Genomic DNA, 20604 nt, shown 5'->3' with positions numbered 1-20604 from the left:
GGAGGAAACATTATTATTATTATTATTATTATTATTATTATTATTATTATTATTATTATTATTATTATTATTATTATTATTATTATTATTATTATTATTATTTTCTTACACTAACATTAATTAAATTTCTAATGGAAAGTAATGTTTGAAGTCTATTATTAAATGATTGTATATAATAGAGGATTAATGGTTGGAAATAAAACTTGTGAATAAAAGTTCACAAAATGACATTTTTATTTATATATGGATTGTTTTCGTGAAAACATTTAAAAAATTTAAGATATTTTTTAAGAATATATTAAGAGTTCAAGACAAATTTAATAAGTTTGGAGTGTGTATTTAAATTTCTTAAGCTAAATTCACAATCAACCGTCAAATAGTAGCAGGTAACAAATTAACTCAAATGTGTTATGTGTAGCAATACAAATTAATAATGAAGGAAGTACTTATTTATTGATACTTGCACAATACACGTCATTAGCATGTTCTTTGATTAAGTGATTAGAGAAGATGACGAAAAAAATAATAAAAATGCAGAATGAGTTTTACTATAATTACCTAATTGACCATTAGTTCCTCTTATCAATTGTTGAACTTTATTTGATTAATTTTTTTGATTACTTTATCTAATCTTCATCCAAAAAAAAAAAAAACTCCCTTTAACTTGGGATCTGGTATGTAACAATAATCCATACACGTTACAGTTGCTCAAATTGTATTTTACAGCATGTTGCTTTTGTTTACTAAGCTTCAATGACAGAATATGCAAAGATTACTCGTATGACAGAATATGCAAAGATTACTCGTATTAAGGGTTCGTTTGGTAGGGTGTAAAACATTTTCAATGTAAAATGGTTTTCCATGAAAATCATTTTACAATGGAAAACTCATTTTCAAAAAAGTTTTCCGTTGTTTGGTTGAATAGAAAATGATTTTCCATTTTAAGCATTTTCCATTGTTTGTTTGAACTGAAAATTCAATTGTGAGGGAAAATGTTTTCCCTCCACTTGTGATGAAAAATGTTTTCCTTCTAAATTGGGGGGGGAAATTTTTTCAGTAAGGTGGAAAATGATTTTCCACCCCAAGTTTTACATTTTAATGTTTTACACCAAACCAAACAATGTAAAATGGGAAAACACTTTTCAGTGAAAATGTTTTACACCCTACCAAACGGAGCCTAAATAAGACAAGTTTGTACTAGATAGAGAAAAATCTGCACTGGTCATAAAAAATTGACTATAAAATTGAGTACTACATTAAGAAATAGACTTAGTAGGGGGTGGTAAACTTGTAGGAGGCATACGATAGGGTACCGAGGCTCCAGGTGCGGTGTATGAGCTCCGCTTTCGTATTTCCTCCGGCAGCACCCATGGCCACATGCAGTGGGTAAAAATGATCAGGCGTTGGATGCGCTGTTCTTGCATTAGGCGCTTTTTGTAAGTAGTTATTCACGTCTTCATGCCTGGATTGATTTTTAAAATAGCTAGGTACGTAAAATCATCACATCATCATGAAAATAGAAACTTTAATGAAACAATGATGAACATGGAAACTTTAATAATATTTTTAGAGTGGACGACTAATTTTTTTCATGTCCACTTTAGAACATGGAAACTTTAATGAAATAATGATAAACACAGTATGTAGCCATATTTCAAAAGCATAATCATGAATTCAATGTGCCAAACGACCGTATGAATTGAGGGCATCTTTAAGGGTGAACTATTTAATTGTTCACAATGAATAAACAAATAAAGTGGTGGCTTAATGACAAACCTTTAATGGTTCATGTTGAGTGGTCATGGGTTCGATTGCAGGAGCAAGCATTTCCATGAATTAATTCGCTGTGGGCCCCACCAATATTTTGGACTGGTATTATAGCAAAACGACGTCGTTTTGCTGTTGAAGCTCAGAAAAAAAAATAGAAATCAGCGGCTGGGAGCGCGCCACTTGGCCCAGCCGCTGCTTGACACGTGTGCACTGTTTTAAATATATCCGTTGTAATTTTGCAACGGATATATTTTACAAAATACAAATCAAAAAAAAAAAAAATTACCAACGACTCTATTTTTTCCCCCTCTATAAATAGACACCCATATTGATATATTTTTTTCAACTTTCAAAATTCATTTTTTTCTACTATATTTTTCTCTTCAAAAATCCCCTCTATAATTACCAATATTATTATTATTATTTACCTCCTGTCAACTTCGTAGTCAATGGTCATCATTATACGAATGGGTATTATCTTACTGATGGAATCTACCCTAGATGGGCTTCTTTTGTGAAATCCATTACGAGTCCACAAACTCATAAGGATCGTTTATTCGCAAAACACCAGGAAGCTGCAAGAAAAGACGTTGAACGTGCATTTGGGGTCCTTCAAGCTCGTTTTGCCATTATTAAAAAGCCGTCTTTGGCGTGGGATACCGACATACTCCACAATATCATGCTCGCCTGCATCATAATACATAATATGATCGTTGAAGATGAACGAGAGACGTATCAAAATAACGTTAATACCAATGAGTTTATGAATGCTGGAGGGAACGCTAATGAGGACACTACCGAGTACCGTACTGATCGTATTGTGGATATCGGCTTATACTTGTCTCGTAGAACAGAGATTGAGGATCAACAGACTCATTTGCAGCTAAAAAACGACTTGGTCGAACATATATGGAATAAATTTGGTAACAACGAAAACTTAGGCAACTAGGTTTACAACAAATGGTTATCCCTAAGGACATCTTACAAAACGATGTGTAGTTGTGTTTTTTTTTTAAATAAAATGTACTAGATTATAGTTGTAGAACTGTAATCACGATTTGTACCTCTTTTTTTTATGTTAATTAAAATTAGCTGCGTTGTTGCTTAAAAAATATTAATCACAAGAATTAATTTTTTAAAAAGCTGATAAAAAAACGCGATAATTTCTTAATTAGTAATCACGATTAAAATATTAAATACGTCAATTAATTACATTGACATCGGTTAATAAATTATAATTATGAAACAAAAAGATTATATTTACAAAAATAAAATAAGGTGGGGTAGGGAGTATTGATGATGAACCATTGTTTAGTGTTTATTGTTAAGAGTGAATATTGTAAATGGTTTGTTGGGTTGATGTGGATGAGAGAGAAATGGTGATAGTGACCCATGAACCATTTTTTTTTGTTCACCAATAATGGTGCTCTGAATGTGCAAAAATACTTTTTCTAATTTATTTGGAAACAATTGTCACATTATTCCAACTCGTATAATTAAGATAAAATATAATTTTACTATATATATATTGAATATCCATATCGGATCAATGCAAGCTTTGCTAATTAATTAGCCAAGTTATAACTCAATTAAGCTAGTCACATCATCTCATATCTTAGTTAATAAACCAATAGTTTTGATACAAAAACATAGTACACATAAGAAACGTAGAACAACAAAATTTACGTTACCTTCCATTGATCAAAGCTTCTTCAAGCCATTTATCAAATTCGCCGGCCCATGGAACGACTTCTTGATCTTTAGCATCCCATCGTAGGTCACTCAAGTTATGTACGGTGGTTCCAGAACCAATGATTAGAACACCTTCCTCCTTAAGCGGAGCCAATGCTTGCCCCATGTTATAGTGGTACGTAGCATCCTTGTTAATTTGGATAGAGAGTTGACAAACAGGGAAGTTAGCTTCAGGGTACATGAGCATCAGAGGCACCCATGCACCGTGATCAAGCCCTCGTTCCTTGTCTATGTGCACGCGATTGATTCCAGAGGTTGTTAGAAGCTCTTGCACACGCTTTGCCAAATCTGGAGCCCCAGGAGCAGGATACTTGAGCTGTGAACCCATAAGGATGTTGATGTTATATATTAGCACTAGCATAATGCCTTTCATTAATTGCTTAAGGACAAAAGTCCAATTCACACGACATTGGATATTATAAATTGCATAGTATTTATACTAATACTACTTTTAGCTTCTTATACATAATGGAATTACAAATTAATGTAGGTACATACTAGAATCCGATCCAATTGTTTATATTTGGATAGCAATTTAGTGAATAATATAATACCCCTCAAAGTCATAAATCTCAACAACTCTCACCAAATCCTTGTATGAGTGTGTTCTAAACAAACCAAAACATTAATTTTCGGAGACGGGTACTTGTAATTATATTATTGGAACAAGAAAAGAAGAAAAACATTCCAGCCTATATTATTATTTAAGGGGTAATGATGAACTAAACTGCATATAAACATTTTTAATATAAATCATGTAAGATTATTTCAAGCTACTTTCTAGATACATTGAAATAGCTTGTTGTTGAACCGATGATATGGAAAAGCAAAGTTCAACCAATGAGATTTCTCTAAGTGTGAATTAGTACAGGTGAAGTTGACTCAAGAAGTGGAAAAGTACTCTGACTATGAAGATCCAAGGAGAAATAAAAGAAAGATAAGGAGAATAGAAGAAGAGTTCCTCATTGGAACTAGAAGTGATCCTTAACAGGAACACAGAGAAAAGAAGCTTCCTAACAGGAGATAGACAACAAGCTAAGTAGACTAGCTTGGACTGCGTTGAAGACAACAAGTTTCAGAAGAACTTGGTCTGCGAGTTTCAATTCAGCAAGGTGCTGAAGAAAAGAAGACAGCAAGAATTCAATCCTGGTCTGCGAAGAACCTAAGTTCCTATACACTTTACGAAGCTCGAGGAGGCAATCCAGTAATAAACTTAAAGTCTTTTATTAAGGGTTTTGTTAAGTTTATTTTTATTAGGATTGTTGTAAATATGCGTTGGTTAATTATGCATGAGATCTATTAGAAACGTGATAAAGTTTGGCAAGCTAAGTAAAAAAGGAAGTTTTGAAAAAGATAAGTTTTAATTTATGGAAAAGATCTTTAAGAGATTTTATCTTATAAAGTTTGGGTTACAAAATATTAATCTTATACTAAATTATATCTTTGTTTGATTTTCCTAAAGATTTTCACAAAAAGATTCATTTCATATTGGGTTTTAATAAACGACAGTTTTAATATTTATCCTTTTGAAAAGTCCTACTTAACATATGAATTCTTCTTGTGTATGAATGCTTCTTGTATAAATAGAGGTAATTATATTCTGGAAAAGGCGTGAGTTTATGCGTGAAAATCTCAAGAGTACTTAAGAGTAAGTTTGCCAAGTTTAAAGCTTCATCATATTAGTTTCGGGTTTCATGTGTAGCTTTCCAATTTCATATTAGAGTCAAGTGTTTGTATTGTTTTGGGATTTGGGTGAGTGATTTAGTATTGCATACAGTTTGTAGGCTTCTAGTGAGAAACTGAGTTTGAATGCTCTGGGAGTACTAAGTGAATTTAAGTCCGGGACTTAAGGTGTATAGAATAGGGCTCTATCGAGTAGCAGGTTCGGTCTGGAACTTGTGAGTAAAGGTTTGTACTTAATAGGTTGTAACTAGGTGTGTTTCCCTATTATAGTGGATTGGTTTGGTTTGAAATCCATTGGAGGATCGAGGTTTTACTTCCAGTTGGGCCTGGAAGCTTTCCTCGTGAATATCGCTGTGTGCTTTACAAGTTCCTATTTATTTTGTTTTAATTTCTGCAAAAAGTAGTCACTTAGCAACTTACTACAATTCACCCCCTCTTATATTAGTTCATCACAACTAACACTTGTTAATTAAATGACGAGTCTTTCTAGTTAATTAAGATAATAATAACAACAATAATAGAAATGAACTACTAAGAAGTGAAATAAATGAAATGAATGGAGTTGATGAATTGATGATTTTAATTATATTGAAGTGTCAAATGAATTGAACTTAGTAGCTTAATCAACTGAATTACAATGGAGCTAGCTGAGCAAAGGAGCTGAAGTTTTGAAATATAAGTGTAATGAACTATATATAAAATGCTTACTAATCCGAAACTTCCAAAAATTACAAGTAAGTCTCTATCTACAATCATCAAATTTAGCTCCCTAATAGGGTTGCATTTAACATTTTTATTTTGTTAACGACTACATATACGATCCCACAAAAATTCATCTAAAACAGTATTCCAAACAAAAAAAGAGAGTTCAGGGGAGAAAGTACCTTATAGAGATCAAGAGGAGCAGGATAACCATCAAAATCATAGATGGTGTTTCGGGTGAAAACAATGGGACCTTGTCGAAGGTCCGATGAAGTGGAGAAGACTGGATTCGGTCCAAGTGATGTTGGGCCGAAGGTTTCCTGCACAGTAAACACACGTAAACTAGCCTTGGGGGTGTTGCCGAGGAAGGCCCCTCCGATGCTAAAGTCAGTACAGTGTGTAGAAAGAGAACACTATGCAAGAGAATTAATTGCTTGAGGCTTTTCTTGAATGAATGTACAAATGTAATATTGATGGCTTTTATACCTTTGCATATATGGAGAAGTTGGGCCTTAGCCCAATTGGCTTGCCTTGAGGACTGATCTTTGACTTTAGCACAATTGGAGAGATGAACCTTGACCTTGGGCTTTTAATTGGATCATTTAATACCTAGGCCCAATTGGACTAAATTGGACCCAAACAACTTGCCCCCCAGACCCGATTGGGAAGGATGACGGGTCGGGTTTGATTTAATCAGAAAAGGAGGGAAGTGAATGATTTAATTAATCCAAAAATTTGAATTTAAACCGTAATTAAACCGTAATTAATGAGATAACAACAGTTAAGGCGGATAATTGTGGAAGTTGGACGGATAATGGGCAGTTTAATCGCAAGGTCGTGTGTTTAACGGTTACTTAGTGGGGTATTTAAGAGAAATTGAAACGCGGACTCCCCGTATTCCCATTTCTGGAGATATAATTAGAGGCGCGTCATCTCTCCTCACTTATTCACCAACACAAACCCAGAATTCTCGAGAGAACCCAAGAACCCGCATCACAACTTCGCAAATTCCCTGAGCATTAAGCTTAGAAACTGAGACTCGCCACTACCAATTCGTAAATCGGCAACTTTCGCTTCAGATTAAGGTAAATTCCTTTGATTTTAGTTTATTTTTCTTCGAATTTGAGCTCCTTCCCCTTTTTTCGACTTTTTTCTTCGAAATTATCAATGGCGAGAGGAGTTAGGGGTAGAGCCCGTGCTCCAAGAAGAGCAAGGCCAATTCTCGATCCCAGGAACAGGATTGGGACCTGGAATGGACAAAGAGCAGAGTCTGACCCTGCTGAAGGGATTAGGGCGACTCCAATTTCTTCGGCTCCTCCTCAGAGAACGGAGGGGCCGAGCGCTTCTGGGCAGGACGATGAAGTTCCCGCTGTCCTTTGGGATATCCTTCCCGGGTTTTCAGAGTGGGAGGATGCCGAAGTAGCTTCGGCCATGATAAAGAACCGCCCCTACTCATGGTGGGTGGAGAATGCCGAACAGTATCGGTTTGCCGAACAAATTGAGTTGCATTACGGCATCCTTGAAGCTGATGGGTATTGGTGCCGAATGCCCGTGGCATCCGATAGAATCCATCGTCCACCCCCGGGGTATGTGGGGGTGTACACAAGACAACTTCAGTATGGGCTGAGGTTCCCTTGGACGTATTCGTCCGAGACTTGCTGATCCATTACAATATTTCTCTATGTCAGCTAACTCCTATTAGCATCCGAAGGGTGATGACATACTTATGGGTCTGCAAGTTCTTCAGGTATGTGCCGAACCTGCACTGCTTCAAAAAGCTTCATCGGCTAGTGCCAAATATTCAAAGTGGGCACGGAAGTCATGGTTCTGGGTGGTACCGGATTGAGTCTCGGCCCCAGTACCTAACCATGTGGCCGAACGACTCTTCAGACAAGGACTGGAGAGGTCAATGGATTTGGGTTAGGGCACCCACGGACCCGGGCCACCCTTGCGTCTTCAGCGCTCCCCGGTACCTTGCTGAGCCTGATCCCGACATGGGAAGTTTAGGTCCCCCCCGCAGATAACGGCCCAGATCCGAACCTTAATCAACAGAATATCTTCGGCAAGCTGCCGAACCGGGGGGGGGGGCAGCGGCCGAATGCAGCATATCCCGGAGACTTGGCTCCCCGATACGCATTATGTTTTCAAGAGAACATGCTAGCAGCTGTCGGCCTCAGCCGAAAGTTTAAGGATGGTAAGCTTCTTCGGCTGGGGCCGAGGCCTTTTAATTATCTCTTTTTCTCCTCTTTCACTTCGCTTTTTTATGCTGTGCCAACCTAACTGAACTGACCTTTCCCCTTTTCTTTTTCAGAGCGGGACGAGACCAACGTCGGCATTAACTACGCTCGTTTTGGCGTCAACCGAGAACGAGTTGTAACTGATCGGGCCCCCTCTATCACTGAACCGAGGCATAGAGAAGTTCATCTAGACTCTTCCCACTTCAAAATTGAGGCTGTTGCTCTGTATCAGAGGCAGAAGCCTTGGTGGAAGAAGAGAGATCCCTGGTTTCAGCTGCTGGACGAAGAAGCTGAAGCTGCCCGTACGGCCGAAGAGGTTGCACGGGTTATTGAAGCTTGTGAAGGAGGAGAAGGGTCCTCCAGGGCTGCTGAAGAAGAAGCTGCAGCTAGGGCAGCTGAAGAAGACGAGGCTTTGCTGAAGACCTCGGTGAGCTTTCAGACTTAATTTTGTCTGTTTCTGTTTGTTGTTTTGTTTTTTTTTTTTACTCACATTCTTCCTCCCCCCCTGTCTTTTACAGTCTGAAGAGAGTAATAGACACAGAGAAGGGAAAGCCCCTGTTCGTCCCGAAGACCAGATACAAGAATAGTCCTCAGACTCAGACATGGACAAGCAGCCGCTTCAGAAAAGGCGCCGAAGAATGGCCATCATCGGCCCCCATGACTTTCAGCGGAGGCCGATGACCATCGGCGTCGAAATAAGGGAACCCGAGGAAGGCAATGGATCGTCGAGGGTTCCCCGGCCACCACCTCAATCACCTCCAAAGACCCCTCCGCCACCTCCCGAGATGGAGGTGGATCAGAAAACTCCCGAACCTAAGGGAGGGGTCCAAGAAGAAGTTCAAGAGAGTGCTGCTGAGCACAAGAATGAGGATGCCGTGATGCCCAGTACTGAGGGTTTCACGGCAGACATTGCAAGAGAGGTTGAGGCCTTCGTCCTCACCCCTGAAGAAGAAAAAGTCATAATAATTGACTCTTCTGAGAAGAAGGAGGATGCTGAGCCATCCAAAGTTAAAGAAGCTCCATCGTCATCCTTTCCTTCCTTCCAGACTCTGCAATCTGGAGAAATGGGTTTCTCGGCCCCCCGAATTCCAATCCCAGATCACATCTGGGACCTCATATGGGGTCAGAACCGAGAAGGTGCTGCAGCCTACTTCGGCGATTTTGCTGGCATGTCCGAAGTAGATAGGGCAAGAATCTGGTCGCTGAAGGCCACTGCTGGGATGGGCGAATCCAGCAGATCAGTTCCTGACCCAGCCAGGTCTAACCAAATGCTGATGATGCAGGTGATTTTCCTTGCCTTTATCTCCTTTAAAATTCAGCTCTTCAATTATCATTATTATTATTATTTTTTATTTTAACTTGTGCTCCTGTTTTCAGTTCGTGCACAATCAGACTCTCACTGTAGAGCTGATAGATACCCTACAAGATAGGGTGGACGCTGTCGAGCACGACAAAAAGGTAGCCGAAGAGGAGTTAAAGCTTGCTAAGCTGAAGCAAGCAGCAGCTGAAGAGAAGCAGCAGAAGGGTGAAGAATATGAGAAAAAAGCTGCTGAAGCCCTCAAAACCTTCTGCGATGCTATGGAGAAGGAAGTTTTTCCCCCACTGATGGAAGGGGAAAAATTCCTCCAAGAGCACATGGGAGTGGACATCTCCAAATTCAAGGCTACCATTGAGAGCCGAATCTAGGAAGGAGCTGCTGCACAAGCTGAAGTCCAGCAACAACTAGAAGCTCTTGAAGCCAGCAGAATGGCTGCTGAAGAGATGCTCTAAGCCAGGGATGTCCAACTCTCAGAGGCTGCTGCTGCTGCTGAAGCTTAGAGAGCTAAGCTCCAAGAAGCTGAGGATCAGTTGATGGCCAAAAAGGAAGAAGTGGCCCAGGCTTAGACAGAGGCTTACCAAGTTCAGCAGGAGCTGAATGAGCTGAAAGGTTCCTCCTCCAAGCTCGCCGATGAGCTGAAGAAATCCAAGGAAGACTTGGAGGAGACAAAGAAGAAGTTGGCTGATGCTGAGGCTCTACTCAAAGTCCGTGTCTATACCCAGGAATAATATGAAATGGGTTTCAGAAACGGGTTCAGAGTGTGCCGAAGAGTCTGCCTTCATGCTGAGCCGAAGTTGGACTGGTCCAAATGTGCTGAATGGGTCCAGGATCCCGAAGACCCTCATATGAAGTATGCAACTCCAGTCGAAGCTGAAATCCTTAAGGCTGAGGAAGCCGAAGAAGAAGCTGAGAGAATGGAGTTGGAGGCTGAACAGAGGGAAAGGGAGGCTCGGCAGAGTGCAAAGCCTGCTTCTTCTGCTGCTGGGGCTGAGACCACCATGGGGCCCAACAATGCTGACCAGTCTGATCCTCGGGCTGAAGCATAGGAACTCGGGCAGTCGTTTTCAGAATCTTGCGGTTCATCATGCGCTCAACTTTAGACTTGCCGCTTTCTGAATTTTTTCCTTGTTTGTTTTTTGCTTCAGCTTGCCTTGTCGTACAAAACAGTTTATTTTTTTGCTTCTGTACGTTTTTCGGCAGCTGTTATTTTCCGCTTGTGGGCGGCTGCCGATATAGTTTTTTAACTTATTTGAACTTGTAGCTCAATTTCTGAGCATGAATTATTAATTTGATGTTCTTTTCTTCAGCTGCTTTGTTTTTGAATGCTTTACTGTTTCTTCAATTCTGCTGAACATAAACTTGCACTGGTAGTGCTTCTTGCCCCCCCCCCCCCAGAAATTGAAGTACGACTTCAGCTGAATAAACAATTTCTTTATTTCTTAAAAATGGGTATTCGAAACACAGGGCCAACTGAAGGCAATGCTTCGGATAATGGCTTTCTGGGATACAAGGCTCAGTTAAGGCAATATCCCAGAATTGTCCATGGACTCATGCCTTTGGAGAACAAATCTTACTGAAGCTTGACTTCAGCTGAAAGACTAGAGTTCTTTAAAAAGACGAGTTTGTCAGCAATCTGAAGCCCAGTTACCCGAAGGCGAAGGTTTCAGACGAGGCTGAATAAACAATTTCCAACAGTTGCTGTTATCCTTGATTTTCTGTCTATCATTGAAAAATGGATATCCGAAATACAGGGCCAACTGAAGGCAATGTTTCGGATAATGGCTTTCTGGGATACAAGGCTCAGTTAAGGCAATATCCCAGAATTGTCCATGGACTCATGTCTTTGGAGAACAAGTCTTACTAAAGTTTGACTTCAGCTGAAAGACCAGTGTTCTTTAAAAAGACGAGTTTTGTCAGCAATCTGAAACCCAGTTACCCGAAGGCGAAGGTTTCAGACGAGGCTGAATAAAAAACCCTTAAAGAGTAGATAGAACAAAGAAAATTTTGAAAGGATAAAAAGTTGTAAACATTTATATAAATGGCGGCTCCAAGGCCTTTCAAAATGTACTTACAAAGATTGTTCTGCCCCGAAGGGTTTACACATGGTATTTTTTCAGTACATCAGCGTTCCAGTGATTTTTCAACTCAGTTCCATCCAACTGCCGAAGTCGGTATGTCCCTGGCTGAAGCTCATCATAAATTTCATAAGGTCCTTCCCATGCAGCTGAGAGTTTCCCATGGATTCGGCCTTTCTGAACTGCAGCAGCATTCCGAAGGACAAGGTCTCCAATTTTAAGAGGCCTTGCATGGACCCTTCGGTTATAAAATTTGCTGATTCTCTGCTTATAAGCAGCCATTCTGTCTCAGGCTGAGTCTCTTACTTCGTCGAGGAAATCGAGAGATTCCCTCATCAGTCGCTCATTCTCAGCCGAGAAGTGGTGCACTCGTAGGCTCTCAGAGCCAATTTCCACTGGAAGAACGGCTTCGGCACCATACACCAGTTCAAAAGGTGAATAGCCCGTTGCCTTTTTTTCAGTTGTCCGAAGGGACCAAAGGGTTCCAGGGAGCTCCTCCAGCCACTTGGACTTTTGATCTTCCACCCTCTTTTTGAGGGCATTTAGGATCTGTTTATTTGCAGCTTCGGCTTGTCCGTTACTTTGCGGGTGGCATACCGCTGAATATGCCAGTTTGATGCCGAACTGATCTGTATACCGCTTCAGTGGTAAGCTATCAAATTGCTTCCCATGATCGAAGACAAATACTCTCGGGATGCCAAAACGAGTGATGATATTCTGCCAGATAAATTTTCTGACAGTTTGCTCTGTAATGTTCGAGGCTGCTTCGGCCTCGATCCATTTACTGAAGTAGTCAACACCAACTATCAGCCATTTTTTCTGGTACACAGCCTCTGGAAATGGTCCTAGTATATCCAGTCCCCATTGGGCAAACGGGATTGGATTAAGGATCGGCTGAAGATCCCTTGCTGGCTGGTGGATAACTGGAGCGTATTTTTGACATTTTTCGCATTTCCGGACCAGCTCCTTAGCATCTGCGATCATGGTGGGCCAGTAATATCCAGCCCTCAATGCCTTGTGGGCTAAGGTCCTTCCCCCAATGTGGTTCCCACAGATGCCGAGGTGAATCTCCCGTAGGATATAATCTGCATCTGTTGGTCCCACGCATTTCAGCAATGGGGCTGAGAAGGACTTTTTCAGAAGTTCCCCCCTGAAGACAATGAACCTTGAGCTGGTTCTCTTCATCTTGGAGGCCAAAGCTTTATCTTCGGGAGTTTCTCCCCGAAGTTTGAAAGCTAGGATGGGGTCCATCCAACTAGGCTCTGGGTCAGCGCAGCACACTTCAGGTGCTTCGTTGACACTTCTCTCTCGACGCACTTCTACATATACAGATCTGTTCAGCTCGGTAAGAGTTGAACTGGCAAGTTCGGAGAGTGCATCGGCTTGAGTATTCTGACCCCTTGGGATCAGCTGAACCTCAAAAGTTTTCAGCTTTGCAATGACTTATTTGGTCTTGGCAAGATAAGATATCATGGAGGGCTCTTTGGCCTCGTAGCTGCCGCTAATCTGATATGAAACTAGCTGAGAGTCTGTTTTCAGGCAGACATGATCGGCTTCTAGGGAGATGCACAATTCTAGGCCGGCGATTGCTGCCTCATATTCGGCTTCGTTGTTCGAGGCCTTAAAAGAAAATTTTAGTGCATACTCGAAGGATTTGCCTTCGGGAGAAGTTATCACTACTCCTGCCCCCGAACCGTTTTCGGTGGAAGATCCATCCGTAAACACGGTCCAGACTTTCTTTTCATTGTCTAGCGCTTTGATGAGTGACATTTATGTCACTCTTAGGGGTAGTATTTAGGTCTTTTTCCTCTTATTTTTCTTAGGTTTTTCCACCTCATTATCCTCTTATGGCTTCTTTTTTTGTGTTGATGAAAAGTAATGCATATTTTGATAATCTTTATGCATTATTTTATCATCCCCATGCTCTCGTGAACTTTGGTATCTTCTGCAGGTTCCGTGACGGTCCTATGCACGGTGGGAGGCCCCTTGGCCAAGCATGGAAGCCATGGACAAAGGCAAGAGGAGCAAAAGGGAAGGAGAGGAAGCAAGAAAAGGAAGTGCAAGAGGAGGTGTGGCCGAACCTCTGAAAGGTCCGGTCGAACCTTGGTGTGGTCAAACTTTTCAAAAGTTCGACCGAACCTCCAGGGTGCAGTGAAGGCAGTGTCAAACCTGTTTTCAGCAATTTTGCAGGAGAGGTCGAACCTCAAAAGTTCGACCAAACAAGGATCAGGGAGGTTCGACCGAACCTACACAGGGTTCGACCGAACCTACCCTGAGTCCGACCGAACTTACCCAGAGTTCGGTCGGACCTTTTCCCGATCTCAGCCAATTTTGTACGGACTATTTAAGGTCCTTTTGAGATCGTTTAAAAGAGAGGGGAGAAGGAGGACAGTAGCCTAGTTTTCAGAAACCTCTCTTAGTTTGAAACATTCCTTAGGATTAATTTAGCTTAGTTTTCATCAAATCAAATCATTATATTAGTGAAATTCAAGAATTATTCTCAAAGTTGGGCAATTTGTATTCAACATTTGAAGCTTCAATTAGTAATTTCTCCAACCTTCTTCCTTTTAATTTCAGATTTCATTTGGTATTTGCATGTTATTTAAATCTTCTTAGTTCTTGGTAATTTGTTATTGGATGATAGTTATTTCAATTGTTAACCACTTTTCCCCAATTATTGAAGTATTTAGAACCCTAATTCTTGATTGCATGTTGATAAACATGAGTTGTGAGTAGTTTTCTTGCTAGGGGTTGGGTGAAGCTCGACCTTTTGGGTTAACTATGCAAATGTGGGAGAAGCATTGATGTTTGTATTGCAATTAAATTGATTATATGAGATTGCTTGTTAGTTCCTCATGATAGGTTTAGCTACCCTTGACTAAGGAGCTTGATAGTATGATATGCCTAATTTGACATAGAAGTGTAAATTGAGTACGTCATTACTTATTGTAATTTGATTATGTATCATCTATTGCTAAACTAATGAAGAATCTAAGTTTAGTAGTGTGAGTTGTTTTCTAATTGCATGAGGTTGATTTTACATATAGTCCTTGCTATATCTTGTCTATTTTACTCCCCGTTTGCCTATTTGCCTTGGTTGAGTGGATCTCATTCCCTAGTATCTTTAATTCATTGATTTAGAACCATAGTTTGTTTGTCTTCTTGACGAACCCCTATTCACCAATTGACTTCGAGTTAGCTTAAGTGTAAAGATCTTTGGCAATCATATCCTGTTCCTTGTGGACCGAACTCTTACTTGTCATTATGCTTGGTTTGTAAGGTGTTTGTTAATAAATGTGTTTGATTGAGTGTGGAATGTACGACCGTTCTAACGCCCATCACGCTTCTTGGTATGAGCATTCGGCCAAGAAATCCGCTAGAGCTTGAGCCTTAATGGCAGCCCTCAGACGGTAGCTGATGCTAATTCGGTGAGCTCAAAAGCCCACTTGGCTAGCCTACCAGATTTTTCAACCTTGCCGAGAACTTTTTCCAACGGCTGATCAGTTAAGACCACTATCTGATGGCAATCAAAATAAGGCCTCAGCTTCCGAGCAGCTACTACTACCGCGAAAGCGACTTTTTCGAGTAGAGGGTAGCGAGTCTCGGCATCCGTCAGTGTATGACTGACAAAGTAGATCGGTTGCTGACTTTTGCTTTCTTCCTTCAGCAGTACTGCACTGATGGTGGCTGGGCTAACGGCCACATACAGGTACAAACTTTCTCCTTCTGCTGGGCTAGCCAGCGTTGGGAGTTGAGCCAAATGCTCCCGAAGCTGTTTAAAGGCGTCTTTTTGCTCTTCCTCCCAAACGAACTCTTTTGTTTTCGGGAGTTTCAGGGCTTTGAAGAAAGGTAACCCATTATCCGAAGCTCTGGAAATGAACCTCGAGAGGGCTGCCATTCTTCCGGTGAGCCGCTGAACATCCCGCTTTGTTTTCGGCTCAGGAAGGTTGAGCGCTGCTTTGACTTTGGAGGGATTGGCATCAATCCCCCTCTTGCTGACTATGAACCCAAGGAATTTCCCTGACTTCACGCCGAAGACACACTTCTTCGGATTCAGCTTCATTTGATGCTTTCTTAAGGTGGCGAAAGTTTCAGTCAGGTCCTTAACATAGTCCTCAGATTTTTTGCTTTTGACGATCGAATCGTCGACATAGACTTCCATGTTTCGGCCCTTTTGATCGGCGAAAACTTGATCCACCAGCCTTTGATAGGTTGCCCCCGCATTTTTCAATCTGAAGGGCATCATTTTGTAATTGTACACCCTAGCGTTTGTGACGAATGCCGTCTTTGCTCGATCGTCGGGGTGCATGAAGATCTGATGATACCCCGAGAATGCGTCCATGAAACTAAGCAAGGCATGGCCACTTGTCGAATCGACTAGCTGATCGATCCTCGGCAAGGGATAGAAATCCTTCGGACAAGCCTTATTTAGGTCCGTGAAGTCAACGCACATCCTCCAGGTACCATTGGCCTTCTGAACCATCACCACAATTGCAAGCCATTCTGGATATTGGCAAGGCTCGATGAAGCCTGCCTCTAGCAATTTTTTGACCTCGGCTGCGATGTCTCGGTTCTTATTAGCGGAGTAATTCCGCTTCTTTTGCTTAATTGGTCGACACGTTGGGTCAACATTAAGCTTATGGGAGATGAGGTCTGGACTTATCCCGGGCATATCAGCTGCCGAAAAAGCAAACACATCTCTGTTGTCCCGAAGGAGCTGAATAAGTTCACAACGGGTGTTCGGATCAAGGTCCATCCCGATTGTTACACATTTCTCAACGTCTCCTTCGGCCAACTCAACTGTTTCAGTCTGTTGGTCCATGTCCATTGCTGATGGACTGGACTCTTCAGAATCTGGCCTGCTCCCTATGTCAGCAGGTGTCCCAGTCTTTTTGTTCTTCGGCTGGCTCTCTGAGTCTTGCTGTTCAGCTGAAGAGCTAGCCTTTTCCCTTTTGGGCCCTTTATCTCTGGGTACAGATCCTTGGGCCGAAGCACTTAGGCCTTTCGGCTTTTTTTGTGCTTGGCTCTCTTTCTTTTTCTTTCTCCTCCTCATCCTTGTCGTCATCTGGGCGACTACTGGATGGCTTGAGGTAGTTGCACCTTCGGGCGTCCTTTTGGTTGCCCTGTATCCTTTCGGGGAAGCCAGCGTCTGAGACGTAAATCATCAGCTGATGATAAGTTGAGACGACCCCTTGGATCTCATGAATTATGGGTCTCCCCAAAATCACGTTGTACACTGAAGGAGCGTCAATGACCAAAAATTCAATCATGACGTTCCTGGCTGCCTCATCGCAGCCGACGGTGATAGGAAGTGTCACCTTCCCATCTGGATAAGTTGAAGCCCCGTTGAACCCGGATACCGGGTAGGGTACCGGCGTAAGGTGCTTGGGCTTCAGCTTGATTTGATTGTAGGCCTTTCGGAACAGAATGTTTGCTCCGCTGCCACCGTCAACAAGGACCTTACTGACGTCGTGGTTGGCCACCGTGGCAATGATCACCAACGAATCCTCGTGAGGGAACGTTACCCCCCGGCAGTCGGCGGCTGTGAACGTCATGTTCGGCACCGGCGATTGGGGAGACTGAATGTCAGCGTTGTTCACCTGGTGAGTCAAAGCCCTAAGGTGTCGCTTGTGCTCCCTCCGAGAGCATATTCCTCCCGAGATAACATTGATCGGAGAGAATTTCCCCTCTGGCTTTTTACTGTTCTTCCGGGGGAAGTCGAGGTCTTGCCGAGAGTCCTTTGCTGACTTCTCGGACTCTTTTTTCTCGCGGTGATCCGCGATGTATTTTTTCAAGTATCCCTTCCGGACCATGTCCTCTATCTGGTCCTTCAGTTGGATACACTCCTCAGTGTTGTGTCCCGGAGATTCGTGGAACTCGCACCACTGATTTTTATTTTTTCGCTGATACCACTCTGGGAGTGGTCTCGGCTTTCGGTAACTCTGCTCCTCCTTCGTCACGTTGTAAATTTTGGCGCGTGGAAGAGAGAGCGCAGTGTAGGACTCGTATCTGCCTGTGTATGAGGCAGATTTTTCCTTCTTTGGGTCGCTGGCCGAAGATTGCTCCGAGGCCTTTGACTTTCCCTTTGCCTTATGGCCTTGGCCTTCAGACAAGGGTATTTGTTTTTGTTTCCCTCCCCCGAATTGAGGTTGGGTTTTCGCTTTGTTCCATTCTTCGGCTCGGATGAACTTATCCGAGGCATTCAGAGCTTCCTCCAAGGTCTGCGGGGTATGCATGACCATGAAGTCTAGGAACTTCCCGGGCTGAAGGCCATTCTGCATTGCAAAAACGGCTAGCCCCTGGTCCAACTGAGAGACGCTGGATGACTCGTTACTGAAACGGGTCAGATAGTCTCGGAGGCTTTCGGTTTCCCCCTGTTGCAGACTCATGAGTTCTGCAGTAGTCTTCTCTCGGCGGTTTGCCGTGGAAAACTTGCTCCTAAATTTGGAGGACAGATCATCCCACCCTGTTATGGAGCCTTGCTTTACTCCCTTGGAGATCCACGCTTGCGCGACCCCCTTGAGAGTGGTTGGGAAATATTTGCACCAAGTCGCTTCGGATCTGAGGCAAAGATGCATATGAGTCTCATACGAGGCCATGTGGTCCTTCGGATCCGAGGTCCCGTCATATGTGATGTGCGACTGTATTTTAACCGTGGGCACGTGCTCTTCCAGTATCCATTGCTCGAATGGCGAACTGGCGGGTAGCATAACGGCCTTGCCCTTGTTCCTGGCCGAAGGGACCGCGCTCCGCCCTCTTAGAGAGGTAGGAGTGGTTTTCGTCCCTGGCTGGGAAGTCTGGGCCTCGGCCGCAGGGAACGAGAGGCGACTGTGCACGCTCGGTTCCTTGCCGCCGAGTCGGTCGAGGACGCTTCGGCGAACAGTCTCAGGTTGTTCTCGGTGAGTAGATTCTGGCCGAGAAGCTGAGCTGCTGCTCTTATGCGTTTCTGGTCGGGAGGTTGAGGATCCTTTGAAAAATTGAGGGTTCTTTTTCCTCTCTTTTTCAGTTTTCCAGGTATCCTCTTCCCATTCTTCCAGTTCCCGGAAGGAAGGAAGCTTCCCACCATCATGGTCTAGCTTCCTCCGTTGATGCCGGGTATGCGGAGGAGTTCGATCACGAGGTGGTGGCATATTTTGTGCCCTCATTGCCTCCATGAGCACTGCCAGCGCTCTTGCCACCTCCTCCGAGCTGGGCCCCGTCAAAGGGGTCCTCGGCCGAGTATGGGAATGAGAGCGCACAGTCGATGGTTGGCTTTGGGGCACTGAATGTGTCCTATGATCGGACTCACCCCTGCTAGACCGAGAGTGACTCGGCCTATGATGAGAGTTATGAATTACGGGAGAAAGGGAATCCTCCCTGTATGATCCTCCCCCCGAGCTGGCACCCTTGGGAGAGTTCCGGTCCGGCGAGGGTGATGGTGTAGGGGTTTTAGGCTTTTCGTCTGCTCCTTGACGGAGGCCTTTGCTCTTGCGGTTCTTAGCCATTGCTACTAAGATAATTGCAAGATGATCTTGGTTAGAAATTTGGCTTAAAGATTTTTGAAAGTCCTCCCCACAGACGGCGCCAAATTGTTTCGGGTGAAAACAATGGGACCTTGTCGAAGGTCCGATGAAGTGGAGAAGACTGGATTCGGTCCAAGTGATGTTGGGCCGAAGGTTTCCTGCACAGTAAACACACGTAAACTAGCCTCGGGGGTGTTGCCGAGGAAGGCCCCTCCGATGCTAAAGTCAGTACAGTGTGTAGAAAGAGAACACTATGCAAGAGAATTAATTGCTTGAGGCTTTGCTTGAATGAATGTACAAATGTAATATTGATGGCTTTTATACCTTTGCATATATGGAGAAGTTGGGCCTTAGCCCAATTGGCTTGCCTTGAGGACTGATATTTGACTTTAGCACAATTGGAGAGATGAACCTTGACCTTGGGCTTTTAATTGGATCATTTAATGCCTAGGCCCAATTGGACTAAATTGGACCCAAACAGATGGTATCACAAACATCAACAGCATTAACAGTAGGTTCATTAGTTTCCCAGTGACCAGATATGATAATGATAAATTTTGGTTTTTGATCAAAGATTTTCTGTCTCCAACACTTTAAAAAATGTTTGAGAGGTAGTGAATCCTCGATAGGAAGGTTAGGTGGTCCATGAGATATGTAAAACGTCTGCTTTATTTTTTCGGTGCTTATTGTTGTCATTTTTTTATGCCGAAAATTGAAAGGTTGGAGAATTTTGGATTTGGTTGAAAATCATGAGAAATAATATGAAGAACAAGGTGATAACATATGATTATATGAGTTGACCTTTTGGAAGTAGTTGAGGTTTCACACTCTAACGTGGATTTTTTTTTTTAAATTCTTTTTAATATAAGGAAAATTTGTCACAAAGGTCCTTTTAAGTTTAAGTAGGTCTTTTTGTTGCAAAGGTCCTTTTATAAAAAACGGTGGCACAAAAGGTCCTTTATTGCACTTGGGTTGTGGCGAGGGTCCTTTGACCGGCTTTCGGCCATTGACTTTTTTTTTTCCGACCAAAAAAAGTCACTTGCACCACTTAAAATCCTCCCCCTCCCCCTATCCTCTGACCTGGTTTGATTTGTCTTCAATTGCCTTCAATTTTAATGTAAGGCACTAGAATTGGAGTTTGATGATGGTTTTTTTTTTCACAAAATAGGATTCGCATTGAGGTTGGTGATGAAGAAATTAGGGTTTAATAAAGGGAAAAGGGGGGAAAAGAGATTTTAAGCGGTCACGTGCAAGGCACGTGGCTTTTTTTGGTCTAAAAAAAAGTCAATGGTCGGAATCTGGTTAAAGGACCCTCGCCACAACCTAAGTGCAATAAAAGCACATTGTGTGCCACCTTTTTGTTTTTTATAAAAGGACATTTACAACAAAAAGCCTTACTTAAAAGGACCTTTCTGACAAATTTTCATTAGTATTATGATTGCTTGTATATGGATTAATGGATACACCAATGACCAAACTTGCGAAGTAAAATAGTGATGAAAGTTATCTTATTTTTAATAAAGATTAGGGAATTTTGACTTTTACCACCTTCAAATAACCACTTA

At 42.4% G+C, this 20604-nt stretch overlaps 1 protein-coding gene across 1 annotated transcript; it reads right to left on the bottom strand.

The window, feature by feature from the left end:
* Window positions 1-779: 779 nt before the first annotated feature.
* LOC110736698 (4,5-DOPA dioxygenase extradiol-like) lies at window positions 780-19997 on the bottom strand. The gene is made up of 4 exons (XM_021916995.1): window positions 19528-19997; window positions 6090-6139; window positions 3462-3838; window positions 780-1462 (listed from the first exon to the last, which is right to left on the bottom strand). Exons 1-4 carry the CDS (start codon window positions 19733-19735, stop codon window positions 1270-1272), a joined length of 828 nt encoding a protein of 275 aa, XP_021772687.1. The 5' UTR covers window positions 19736-19997; the 3' UTR covers window positions 780-1269.
* Between the last annotated feature and the right edge of the window lie 607 nt (window positions 19998-20604).

This window comes from Chenopodium quinoa, unplaced genomic scaffold, assembly GCF_001683475.1.
Source record: "Chenopodium quinoa cultivar QQ74 unplaced genomic scaffold, ASM168347v1, whole genome shotgun sequence".
Taxonomy (NCBI): Eukaryota; Viridiplantae; Streptophyta; class Magnoliopsida; order Caryophyllales; family Amaranthaceae; genus Chenopodium; species Chenopodium quinoa.
The sequence above is the reverse complement of the archived record's forward strand: the minus strand, read 5'-3'. Positions and strand labels throughout refer to the sequence as shown.

What these genes read in the sequence shown, in the direction of transcription:
- LOC110736698 (XM_021916995.1), bottom strand. Translation starts at nt 19,735, where the DNA reads ATGACAACAATAAGCACCGAAAAAATAAAGCAGACGTTTTACATATCT. An exon ending in TAATGCTGTTGATGTTTGTG is followed by an intron (nt 6,140 to 19,527) that starts ATACCATCTGTT and finishes TTTTCACCCGAA; the next exon opens with ACACCATCTATGATTTTGAT. An exon ending in GAAGCTTTGATCAATGGAAG is followed by an intron (nt 1,463 to 3,461) that starts GTAACGTAAATT and finishes AAATCAATCCAG; the next exon opens with GCATGAAGACGTGAATAACT.